At 37.0% G+C, this 12,602-nt stretch overlaps 1 protein-coding gene across 1 annotated transcript in view; it reads right to left on the bottom strand.

Moving 5' to 3' along the window:
- The window catches only part of IQCK (IQ motif containing K), a gene marked incomplete at its 5' end in the record, with an annotated part of 36,613 nt that overhangs the window by 1,906 nt on the left and 22,105 nt on the right, over positions 1-12,602 (bottom strand). Inside the window, one exon of the mRNA XM_027743931.2 lies at positions 11,872-11,983. Coding sequence (XP_027599732.2) covers positions 11,872-11,983 — 112 coding nt within the window. The remainder of the gene's footprint in view (positions 1-11,871; positions 11,984-12,602) is intronic.

The following is a 12,602-nucleotide window of genomic DNA, read 5'->3' as shown; positions in this document are numbered from 1 at the left end:
AATGAACAAAAGCTCTACATAAAAGTAAAATGTCCCACCCCCTAGTGAAAGCTGTTTTCAAAGCTCTGTATTCTTTCAGAGTGCTGTAATACAGATTAACCTAATGTTTTTCTTCTGCTGATACAACAGTCTGGTTCCTCATTCTACTCCTGTGATTTCAGCTATCGTATTCTGGGTTTAATATTTTAGTTTTACAAACTGCCTTTTAACCTAAAAAAATCTGTTTTTCTACTCCCTACACTTTCAGAAGATGCATCTGTACTATACACCTTTCACATCAAGTTTATGGGGAGATTTATATGTAAAAGTTATGCTAGAGGCAAAGAACCCAAATAAACTAAAAAAAAAAATATTCCCCTTTTTTACATACAGTTTCAGGAGGGCTTAGTTACCCTTCCAAGGCCTGCAACTGAAAACCAGCAAACAAAATCCTCTTGGTACGTACCCAGAGTACTGAGATGCAACAGGCCCATGTGTTAACTTAAGGTGCTCAATGTGCTACCAACGTGGAAGATCTCAGCTCATAGAAAACACACAGGAGAAGTGATGTATGAGGAGGAGGGACACAGCCAGTACCTTAGAAACCCAAAATATGACTGCAGTGGCAGGATACACCCTACGTTCTACAATGTTCAAGGCAATATGTGCCAAGTGCCTTCCTGGCACAAGACCCTTCTGAATTTTAGGCCTTCTGCTTGTACAGCTGGTGAGGGGAAAAATCAAGAGTGGATTCAATATCCCATATGACTAGTGAATATCCTATATACAAAATACTATCTAGCACATTGAATTTTATCTAATACTCCTTGATGTAATGAGGCTGGCCTTTGCAAATATTTCATAAACATTGCAACATATTCAAAAACCTCAGGGCTCGCACACACTTTTCCATTGAAGCAAGCAGGTGTTTTAGGTATCTGCTAGCAGTGCTTTTAGTTGAGAGTGTCCATGTCTTATCATAACCTGTGTTACTTAAGCATAACAATTTCAAATCACATCACACTAACCAGGAAGCACAGGTTGTCAGCAGGAATCTGAATCTCAAGCAGTTGTTTAAATAGTTTCTGACATATACTTGCTTCCTATGCAGATAGAAAAGTAAGATGTCCTCAGGATTCAGATAAGCTGGAAAGATGGGGAAAGAAGTGCCTGGCTAAGTCTTTTCACTAGAAATTTCCATTGGAAAAATGTATTTTTCAGGATGTGACACCTCAAACTGAACTAACTTGCTTAAAATACTTTGAAATGCCTAAGGAAGATGTTTAGAACAAGTTCTACTCGCTGATAATCCAGCCCGTTTCTTTCAGACAACACATACCTAAAAGCAATGAACACTGTAAATGTCAACACCAGTGACCAAGCTTACAACCATGCCATTCCTGTGCTGAATTTTAACCATTTCAGTCTTAGGAGTCCTGTCATTCCTTCAACAGAGCAAGACGAAGACCCATTTCTATTTTCAGTTGCATTTAAAGAAGTAATAAAAGTCAAACTTTAGCAGCATCGTTCCCACATTATGGTTTTATGTCCCTAGTCACTGTGTGCAGTTATGCTGGCAAATCCCTACCATTGCAGAACTCTGATTCTACTGCAAAGGAGAACATTTCTTTTTCCTCACTGAGATTTCCAGCATGCTGGGAAAAGGCGTATGGGCATAACTGGGCAGAACAAACTCCCAGGGATGTCACAGGATTGCAACTGTGCAGTTGCTGCCAGACTCAGGGCAATGCCAAGAAAACCATTCTCACAGGAGGCTGGATTCAGCTCCCAGGAAAATGACAAACACCTTAAATCCCAAGATGTTTGTGTAACTGAATGTGTGAAAATTATCTACAGAGAATACATAATCACTGGTTTAATGAGGTGTAACATTAGATTTAAGTAGAAGTAACACAATCATGCTCATTGGCAGCATGATCACAGTATTTCATATGGTTTTAAAACATTAGCTCCTGTTTTCAGTCCTAAGACATAGAGGAACTGAGGCCTTTAAGTGTTGTAACAGTGTATGTTACAAAAAAAAAAAATCTCACATCTCACTTATTTCTAGTATTAGGGTTTCTACCTGTATAGGTCATATGATTTTGTTGGCACTATGTCAGTCTCCTTGCTCCTTACTGTAGTTTTCAGACTCCTTCCTCATTACTCTTACTTTAATAGTGAACAAACCTGATTAAAGTATCCTTTAGTCACATGCATGTTCTAAATCATAGGACACTATAGCCACCACTACAATAATAAGCACTAGTGGGGACTGTGCTTAATTTCCTTGGAAACGAGGTGGGGGTTGCTCTTGAGGAGCACAACTGTTAACTGTTATTTTTGACTTGCTGCTCCTACTACAATAAGGTCATCTACTACTTGGTCTGCCACGTTCCTTGGGAGTGCAGCTCATTTGACATAGTTTATCAGGTATGTGTTGCAGTGTTGAGGCACAGATGATGGCTAAAGGAAGCACTGGAATGTATCTGGATTTACTGTTCGTTTGCTCCTGGGAGTGGAATATTCAAAAATCTGCAGAACTCCTATTAGCTGTCTGAGGATTGGCCTTTGTCCTATTTATATATGCATTAAGCTCAAACATCTTTACCATCTATTTTGGATAATAGGCACTATTTCCCCTCATCTTAATGTACAGGTCTGGTGTTCTGTTTTGACACTTGGTTGTTTCAGCATAACTGTGAAAAAACTATGACCTACTTTATACACTACTGTATAACACAACTGGCTTGAGACAGCAGCTTGTGAAGGGTTTGTAAAGAACTCATTACAGAGTGTGCTTCTTCATGAAACTCTAAGAATTACATTTAGTAATTTAAACAGCTGAACACAGTAATGAAAAATACTATAGACTCGGACTATAAGAAGATGAAAATCCATTAAAGAAAATCTATTGGAATAACTTATTAGCAGGGGCTTAGAGTAAAATATATATATAGAAAGGAGTTTCGCCCTAGCCTCCCAATGAAATGCCAAAGAAGCCTGAACATGAAATTGGAGCCACCAGCAATCTTTCTGAAATAAGACCTGACTTTTAAAGGCACAGTTTTTTATAAAGTGTTTATAATTTTAGCCTCTTACTATTGGAAGTCTGCCTGTACACAACTACTAGTGAAACCTTTTGCTTCAGGAAATATTCAGTCACTAGTAATAGGAAAATGGTGTACTGAATAAATATCTACTAACCAAACAAACTAATAATAAAATGGAAATAATGCCCATAGACACTCCTGCAACTCATGAATCTGAAATGGAACTGTCAGATGATCACTAAGCAGAAGAGGCTTTTGCAAAATGGATGTATAAATGTGATGGGACAACCCTAATTCTCCAGACCAGGAGCAGAGTTTGTAAAATGCTTAGTCTTGTCTTCATGACTGTAGAGAACTAAAAATTTCAGGGCATTTTTTAATTCACTTAGGATCAGATTAAGGAAGCAAGAGCTGACATACAGGGGACTCCCAAACACCACCATCCAGTGATGGATATGGAAAAAGAGGGCTGAAAGATCTCTAGCAGAATTTGTTTATGCAGTGCATAATTAATTTGAATGTATCTGAGTGGCATTTAGACAATTCAAGAAAAGAAATATGGGAACATACAAGCGTTAGACTATGAACATCTGAGTTAGGAAAGAACTACAGAGAATTAGATATACTGGAGACTGTTGCTTCCAATTGATTATCCAAGTGTCCTCCAAATAATTCAGTCACCTGAGATGCATGAAGAGACAGCCACAGAAACACAACAGTTTATGGAAGACAACCCTGGACTGAGAGAAGAATCCAGAATGAAGGCAACCAGTGCATCTCCAGAGCATCTGATTAATGCAGGGTTCTTTCAATGTAAATAGTCAAAATAAAGAGAATTGTGAAAACAGAAAGAACTGACCAGAAATAGAGAAAAATCATTCCAGAGTGGCAGGTCCTCAGCTAAAAAAGCATTTTGGGATTTACAGGTAGAAGCCAACACAGACAGAAATCCAGAATTCCAGATTTGCTGGGCAGATTCATGAAAAGTGCATTTATACTGATTAGCCCCTCTTATTTCTGCTTGCAAAATGTGATAGGTCCTGTAAAACTACCCAATTTAAACTCTTGCACAGACTAAAACAACTTATCAGGTAAAAAACCAGACTGTCATATGAGAAAAGACCTCCAAGTGACCAATACCACAGTGTGGGTTTAAAGGGAAGTCTGGGGCAAATAGCTCGTGTGTTCTGCAATCTGTCACCCACTTCTTTGTTATTCTCTGAATCATATTTTAAAACTCCTAATTAACAGCTCGTGGTCTTTCTTTCCCTGCCCTACCTCCCCTCCCTTTTGTTTTTAACTAAGAGTCTCGAGTCTAGTTCTGCTGCAGGACTACTTGGAGGCTTTATTTTTTAACTGGTGACAGTCTTTTCTCCAGGTTTTTAAGGCATCCCATAGTTATAAATAGAAATTTTGGGCTTGCATACCTGAGTGGCTAGCAAAAGACACCAATAGAATTTTCAATAAAAATGCTCCCACGTTTTTTGCTATTAACAAAAAAAGGTTAAACACGGAAAAACAAACCCAAGAAGATTGCAGAACCCATAAAAGATTTCTCCTCTCCTTAAAAAAAAAAAAAAAAAAAAAAAAAAATTATGTTTATATGATCACAGAAAAATTGCCAACTTGCAATTGTCTTTTTTTCCGTTACAAATCATTATTAACAGCTGCAGAGTGATGGGTGAAAATACAGCTTTGGTGCTGGAGGATTAGTTCTGACTTGTGCTCCAGATCCACTGCTGTGCCTGTGTAAGCACAGACCAGAGGATCACGTGTTGTAGTTTATCTAAATGATCATCTTTCCTTTTTATTTTTTCAAACATTCCCAACATAGTTACAGAAATTAAATGTTACTGTAATCTTTATAAATTTTCAAAGACGTCTGAGTCCGGGGTGTGGACCAATAAATTGGATTCTGCATCATGAGTCTTATGACTTTTATCACTACATTCTCAGCTGTTAGTGCCAAGACTGAACTTTCAAAAACATCTCAAGCATCTTGAATTAGGCTTGATGAAAACCACCACATACTCAGCCTTCGGAACTGCTTTGTTCTTGGATTTTCTTTTTATTTTCTTTTAAACAAAAAGAAATTTTAAGGTCTTCTGCATAACTGAAACTTTTTCCATGTGCTTTTAAATCAAAAGCAATCACATATATGCAGCCATTTTAAACCATTTGGACTGCAGCACTTTTGCTTTCAGAAAGAAACAAATACCTGTAAGTACAGTAATGTTTAAAAAAAAAAAAAAGCAGAGTCAAATTCTTTTAAGTGCAGTGTCCTGCTGACAGCAAGTAGCCTTCCACTTTATCCTGTTTATACAGCTCAGTTTGAAACCAATTTGTACCTTCAACATGTAGGATCTTAACATATGTGTGTGTATATATATGTGTGTTACATAATATAGCAGATTAAAAGTGTAAAACTATAAAATATGAGGTTACCACTTGCAAGAGTTTCATAATGAGATTAATTAAAAAATTACAGCTGTAGCAAAAGAAGGGCAGATGAAATTAGAAACAAATTATTTCGTTTTAAATCTTCTTAAAATATTTCAACCACCCATGGTGAAAGTGGAGGGGGAAAAAAGGAACTCTCACATAAAGCTGATGAATTCCTTACATTTTACTGAGCTGAATTTTCCTAAATAAAGCACAGGGATGCAGTCTGTAAGAAATCCATTAGCTATTCAGACTATGTGTTTTCCTAATCCAACATTATTACCTACAATACATTTTAAGTATTTTTTTAAGCCTAGTGTAAGTTTTCCCATTTATATATATTCCTTTTTCAATATTTTCCTTGGGAAACGACTCAGTCCTGCAAACATACACGTGATTGTAACTTCATTTATGGCCCCATTAATAAGGATCCATTAGAGCACATGACTATACTAATATATTTATATGTTTATGGAATTAATTCAAAGAAGTTTCACAGTGTAACCATTTTTTTTCTGGGTTCTGAATGTAACATTTTTCCCTTCCTCAATTAATTTTGCTTTGATGTGATATAATTACATACAGCCATCCTTCAAAAATATGTAGACTAGACTTTCCCTGTTCAACTTAACTTGATATTAAGCTTTCAAATCCTTCCTCATCATTCAGGTGGAGACAATCACAGCTGTATGAGGAGTGAGTGACTGCATTTCCTTGCTTCTTGACACTATAGATCTGTTCCTGCTCTAGTGGGAAATATGCAGCCTGTTCTCCCCTGCATCTGAAATCTCATTCATATTTTAAGGATTTTCCAGTAACAGATCACCTTCATTAGAGTATTGCTGGTTGCATCTTCCCAAGGGAAAATATTATTTCTATGAAAGGAGTATTTTTAAAATCTCTCCAGATAGGTAAGTAATAGCTTCTACTGCTGAAGGAAAAATACAGCTTGAAAATGAATGGAATGTAGAAGAATATTCCCCCTTGCATGTGAAAATCAACCCCCTCACCTGCTGTGAAGATTACTTTATGTCTTATTTTGATTTAACTAGATTTTCCACACACTGTGCATTCACTGTTACCCAAGTGCCTTGCAAAGCCCAGGCTGTGGTTGATCTGTAAGAACTGCCAACTAATAGGGTCACAATTGATTTTGCCATAAAACCAGGAACATTTATTTCTTTTACTATTTTCCCTAAGAACACTGCTTTTTAAAAACTAAAATTTTACAAATTTTATGCAGATAAGAAAAAGAAAAAGAAGAAAAGAAACCCTTTAGGACATAAAATAGCTGAAAGTACCAGTTGTATAATGGAATCAGTGCTCTTGCTAACAGCACACCAGCAGAGAAGGAACCACTGTAACAGGGTGTCAGTAGAGTGGTTTGTTCACATAAGTGATCAGTGAAGATTTAGATATTTTCATGAAAAAGTTCAAATATTTTTCAAATTCCTTTCATTGTAGGAGAGATATTTTCCCTTTCCAGTGATGTCTCATCAGTACTGCATCTATATAACACACTGCTCAGAACCACGACCAGATGGGGTTTGTCCACTGTGTGGAGGCACAAATCAGATTCACCAGGTTGTTCACCCAAAAGCAAAGGCCTATTTCTTCTTGGAAATTAAAGCAAAAATATGGTTGGAGCTATGTGGGATATCAGTGAGAAAACTAGCAGATGCAGTGAATTATGTCCAGTTTCCAATGGATGTTTTAGGATGCAGATACTGACAACACTGCTGTGCACAGTCTCAGATAAATGCATGGTGGGAAAAGAAGTTCTCCTAAACTGACAAGCTCACGGTAGAACATCAGCCTCGTGAAAACTGAGGCAGGCCTTGCACTGTCACATCCTGCCAAACATATCTTAAATAACATACAGGTTATTAAATCACTTATTTAAATATATTTACATTAAAGTAATTTCAGCAAATCAGAATTAAAAAAAACCAAACCCCAGCTCATCTGCTATTCACTCACATCCTCTGGAGGATGGTTTTTGATTAGCTGTATTTTCTCTAGAAGGTAATATTTTTTCTGGAATTTTGTAAAATATTCTTAAACAAATTTATCCCATCAGCTGTGCTATATTGCAGAAAATAATCTGTGTCCCTAAAAGTCTAAAGCTGTGAGCCACTAAACTAAGTCTTAAATGCTATGTTTCTATCTACATTTTCAGTCTGAACATAGAAATTGTAGAAATTGTTCAGAGTAAGGACTATCATACTTTAAATATAGATAACTTTGTGGAATGTAACGTTGCAGCAGTGGAGCAGTATAGCAAACAAAATGTCAGCCAAGAATGCTGTAGCTTTATGATCTTGGGTATATGCTGAAAGAAACACACTTTCTTCTTTGCACTCAAAAAGAAATTTTGCCAGCATGTGCATTAAAAGAGGTCAACGGTCCTGCAAGGTGCTATTAATATATAAAGTAATTTTCATGCAGTTTTCACACTTTCTATCCCAGAGCACTTTTCAAAAGTAATAATAAAGAGTATAAGAGAGAGAGCAAAAGAAGAATAAAGAATTACAAAGGAAAAAAAATGAAGATGCTTTGAAGCAGGGGGAGAATCAGTGGCTTATGTGAGGCTACATTATACCCCAGCCTCCCACACCAGGCAGACACACCGGGTGGGGATGGTTTCACATGACACAGCAGGCCCAGCACAGATCAGCTGATCTAAAAGTGAGTGGCCATCACAAACGGGCAGTTTTCCTTCCCTCAGTTACTGTGGCCCCATTTCCCTTCTGTTGGATGTAAGGACTGTGTCATTCTGGGGCAGGTCAGTTTATCAGGCTGATCCAGCACAAAGCCACGCCGAGGGCCAGCAGAGCAGAACTGAGGAGCGGCTCTTTGTCAGATCAGCCAGCTGAACCAACTCACCGTGAAGCCATGAGGGGAAGTGCCAAGAAAAGGAGAGGATGGCAGAAGCCTTGGCCAAGGGATGCCTTTTTAATGGGGAAGTTACTGGATCACCTTAGCTGCCCCCTAAAAATGAGACTTTTGGTCTTTACCTGAAAAAAACCCTCCAGAAGTGTGTCATTCTGGTTATGTTCTAATGAAAACTTAACTGTTTGCTTCAAAATTAATGAACATGTTTCAGCACACTTTCTGAAACCAGAAGAATAAATTAAGAATGCCTTTGGATTTGTTAATTACAATTAGTTTACATTTCTAACTTCTTATTATTATCTTTTTGAACTGTCACACTGGTCAACATTATACAAACACACTTTCATAAAGCTATATGTCTTTGCCTGGAACATACCCTTGAAATAAGGTACACATTGCATTGTGCTGAAAGCCACAACAAAGCAGACTCTGCCTGTTAGCTCACATTAACCGAGTCTTTGGCTGATATTTCCATGGAAGGTATGCTGATCTTTCTAGTAGTGTCAATAGAATCACATTACTGCTCGAGTCATCATTTTCTAAAAGCTATTTGGCAACTCACCATTCATCCCCTACAGTTAGATTCAACACTGTTTACAGCATCTAATAAACAGGCTTAGTGAGATAGAAATTTAAGAGATACTTCATTATTTTTCTTAATGTGGTTAACTTCATAATAAAATGCCGTATCTATTTAAAAGTGTTATTCTTTCTCTTTTGATCATGAATCTTAATGCTTTATTAGTGACATCTGAGTTTTTAGTAACAATAAATGCTTTGTCTGCTTGATTCAAAGAGCTCAGTCGTTTAATTAAAGGGGATTAATTGAATTAACCTAATTAATTAATTCAGTTAAACCAAATGCTTAGAAAGACAAGGTTAAGAAGTAGTTGTGTTATGCTATTCATTATTGTATGAGTGCTCACAGTCCTCTTCAGTGCAGTCAGCTGGGTTAGACTGAGTCACTGGTGAAAGCAGTTAAACTAACCTTGCTGACTTCATAATGAAATAGGGTTTAACAGCATTAATAAACAGTAGGATAATAACAGCAGAAATAAGAGCAGCTGGAGCACTAACAAAATTAATTATGGCATCACAGCTGAGATTGATAATGAAAACCCCTGGACAGTAACTTCTCAAACTAGTACAGCTGTTTCCAAATAGCCATCTGTCTGGGCCCCAAGGCTATTTTATGTATGGATACTCTTAAATTAACTTAGCAGAGCTCAGTTAAAGAATCACAGAAACAATGTGATAATATTGAAAGCTAATGTTTATAAGCAATATAAACTTACAGTGGTTTAAGAAAAAATTGAAAAGGGGCAATTTTGCAGCTTTGAAGTGGTTAAACAGCTGTGTGTCCTAGAGTCTGAAATAACTGATTTGATGACAAGAAAGCTCTATGAGAGTGATTAAAAGAAAATTTTCCTTTTGAAACAACTGGCAAAGAAGGCAAAGGAAATCTTATCACTACAGCTCTCCAAAACAACTTAAGTATAGTTTATGGAAAGATTAAATTTCTTTATTCACAGGAATTTTTTTAATCAATTCAACTGCCAAATGACACAGTCCACCCTTAGGCCCTACTTTTCTTAGGCAGCATTTTGAAAATGGTTTCATCTTGTGCTCTGAAAATGCACTTGTAATTTTCACCTTTAAGATTTTACATGTATGAAGACTGAAACTGTGATTGTCATCATATCATCTAATATCACATTCATCCTTTTTCATAGTGGTGTGTTGTGAATATATAGGTTTGTTTCTTAGATGTGGGAAATCTGCATTTGTAACTCTTACTGGTATCATGGATAATGAAATGTGTGAAAAAACATGCCTTGATGAGATGATAAAAATACTAACAAATTAGAAACAGAAAATCTAAACCACAAACATTAAATTGCAATAATTTAAAATTAATTAGCAAGCCTGGTAGGCCATCTTCTGTTATCACCTCCAGGAATGCAATTTTCCAACAATTAACACTGACAGAACTAAACATGTACTACAAAGAAAAGAATTCAGCTTTTATGTTTTAAATCTATAATGAGAATAATTTGATCATAGTAAATTTGAATCCACTGTTTTCAGATGATCAAAACCAGATATATCTATGTTTTCTTTTAAAAAGAAAAGATGCCTACATTTTTTTTCCAAAGTAAAGTCATAATAAACCACAGTAGATAGGCTATGAAATCCCACTTGAAGAAAACTTTGGTTGCTCTGCCCAAGTTTTCATTACATATTAGTCAAGTCTGCTGGAAGACAACTTATGTCTCATTGATTTCATTTTTTCATCATTTTTGTACACTGTTACGAGTTACTATATGATTTAATCTTCTAGGTCTAAGCTACTAAAGCCAAGAATTCTACTTCCCTTATATACACCTCATATATACACACATATAAATGCAGTTTTCCCCTGTTGTGATGTATGATTTTGTTCTTCGGAATTAATTAAATTCGGCTATAAAATATCCCTTAGGAAATTTCATGGATTGGTAAATAAAACCTGATCTTTTGTAGATTAAAACTGTAATATAAATATAAATAAATGCTTGCAAAATCTACGCAGCCCTTGTAACTGTAACCCTGCTACCACCAAAGAAAAAATCACTCTCCCGTAGGTCAGGGCAAAGATTGACCAGCTGAGAACACATGTGGGACAGTGTCACCAAACTGAAGGGCACACAGTGGTGCTGGTACAACGTGATTTCCCCTCTTTTCAACACAGCCACAGCTGAACGACCCCTTCTCACCTCCAGCTGTGGGTGTGGAGTTCACTTCCCCACGTGTATCAGGGCTGAGTCCAGCCCACAGGGGCTGCTAAAATGTAGACAGGTTGAGGAACTTATAAATTTTCCTGAGTTAGTAGACAAAGAGGCTGGGTGAATAATCATAATTAAACCTCTGTGCCTAAGTGAATAGAACTTTGGCCCTGTCAGTAAAGCCTTGTCCACAAACAGGGCAAAAAAAGAAACAAATTACAGTGTTGGTTCTTAAAGCAATCCAGCTTCATTTCCCTTGGCAATTTATTGGGTTGTTTGGGTTTATTTTTTTAGAACTGTACAGGCCAAGTTCTGCTATAAATAACTACAGGAAAATGCCAATAAAACATTTACCAGAGAGAAATCCCACAGTTTGGAAAAACTGTACTATGACCCACCTGGTAGAGGTCTAATCCTGCCCTGTGAAATACTGTGCCAGCAAATTATCATAGTCTTCTGAAATTATTGAGTTTTGGCCCTGTACTGTATTTTTCATTGCCACTTTCAGCAACTATCCAGGCAACTAAGACAGAGTAAATAGTGACTATAAAGGAACCGCCAGGCATTTCCACCAGACTTCACCTTCTCACTCAGGATTAGCGTCCTACTGTGGCCTGTTTTTTAGCACAACTCAAAGTATAAAAATTCAACACAGTGTAAAAAACCCTAAAAAACCAACCAACCAAACAACCTCTAAAACCCAACCCCCCCCCCCACACACAATTTAATTCACTTACCTTTGGCTTCCTGCTTAGTCCAGAATTGTTTCACTACTTTATTAATGTGTTTCTCCTCTCTCCACTTCTTTTGCCACTGACGTAGCTCTTGTATTTCACTGTCACACCGGACCTGTGAAAGGGAAAACAGAAAATACAACTAAAATTATATACCTTCGTGTCACCCAAGATGATGATACAATGTTTTTCATGGGGCTGTGGCTGGACAAATACATGAGAGCCATCCTATTTGCTTGGCCCGAGGTAAAAGAAAAATCCCAGAGGTTTACAGTTTTCAAATTACAGAGAAATAAAAACCACATCATTGACAAACCCCATTGAAAACATAAATATGCCAATTAGGGGATCACTTTGATTAGCAAGGACTCCTGAGAATGTGATTGCAGTGAGACGCTTATTCTTTGAGTTAATTAAAATTTCAGGCATTATGCTGAAGGGTATTAGTGCCTTTAGAAAACCACAACACTATAAAACCAACCCAGTGACCAACATAATAGAGCACAAGAGGAGCATGAAGGGTCATACAGAAGGGAATTTATTCCAGCAAACTGATTCACACCTGCCATCAGCTGCAAATAGGCTGACTGGCAATCCCAGCCATACAATTTTCACAAACAGGAGAGTCATTAATCTGTTATTTAAAGTAATTGGACTGCATTACGTGATATCTATTCTTTGTCAGTCAATCACCCCATGAAGGCCATAATTCTGCCTCCACAAAAAAACTACAA

This window comes from Pipra filicauda, unplaced genomic scaffold, assembly GCF_003945595.2.
Source record: "Pipra filicauda isolate LSUMZ 115617 unplaced genomic scaffold, ASM394559v2 scaffold127_size2900866_pilon, whole genome shotgun sequence".
Taxonomy (NCBI): Eukaryota; Metazoa; Chordata; class Aves; order Passeriformes; family Pipridae; genus Pipra; species Pipra filicauda.
This window is presented reverse-complemented; position numbering and strand designations above follow the sequence as displayed.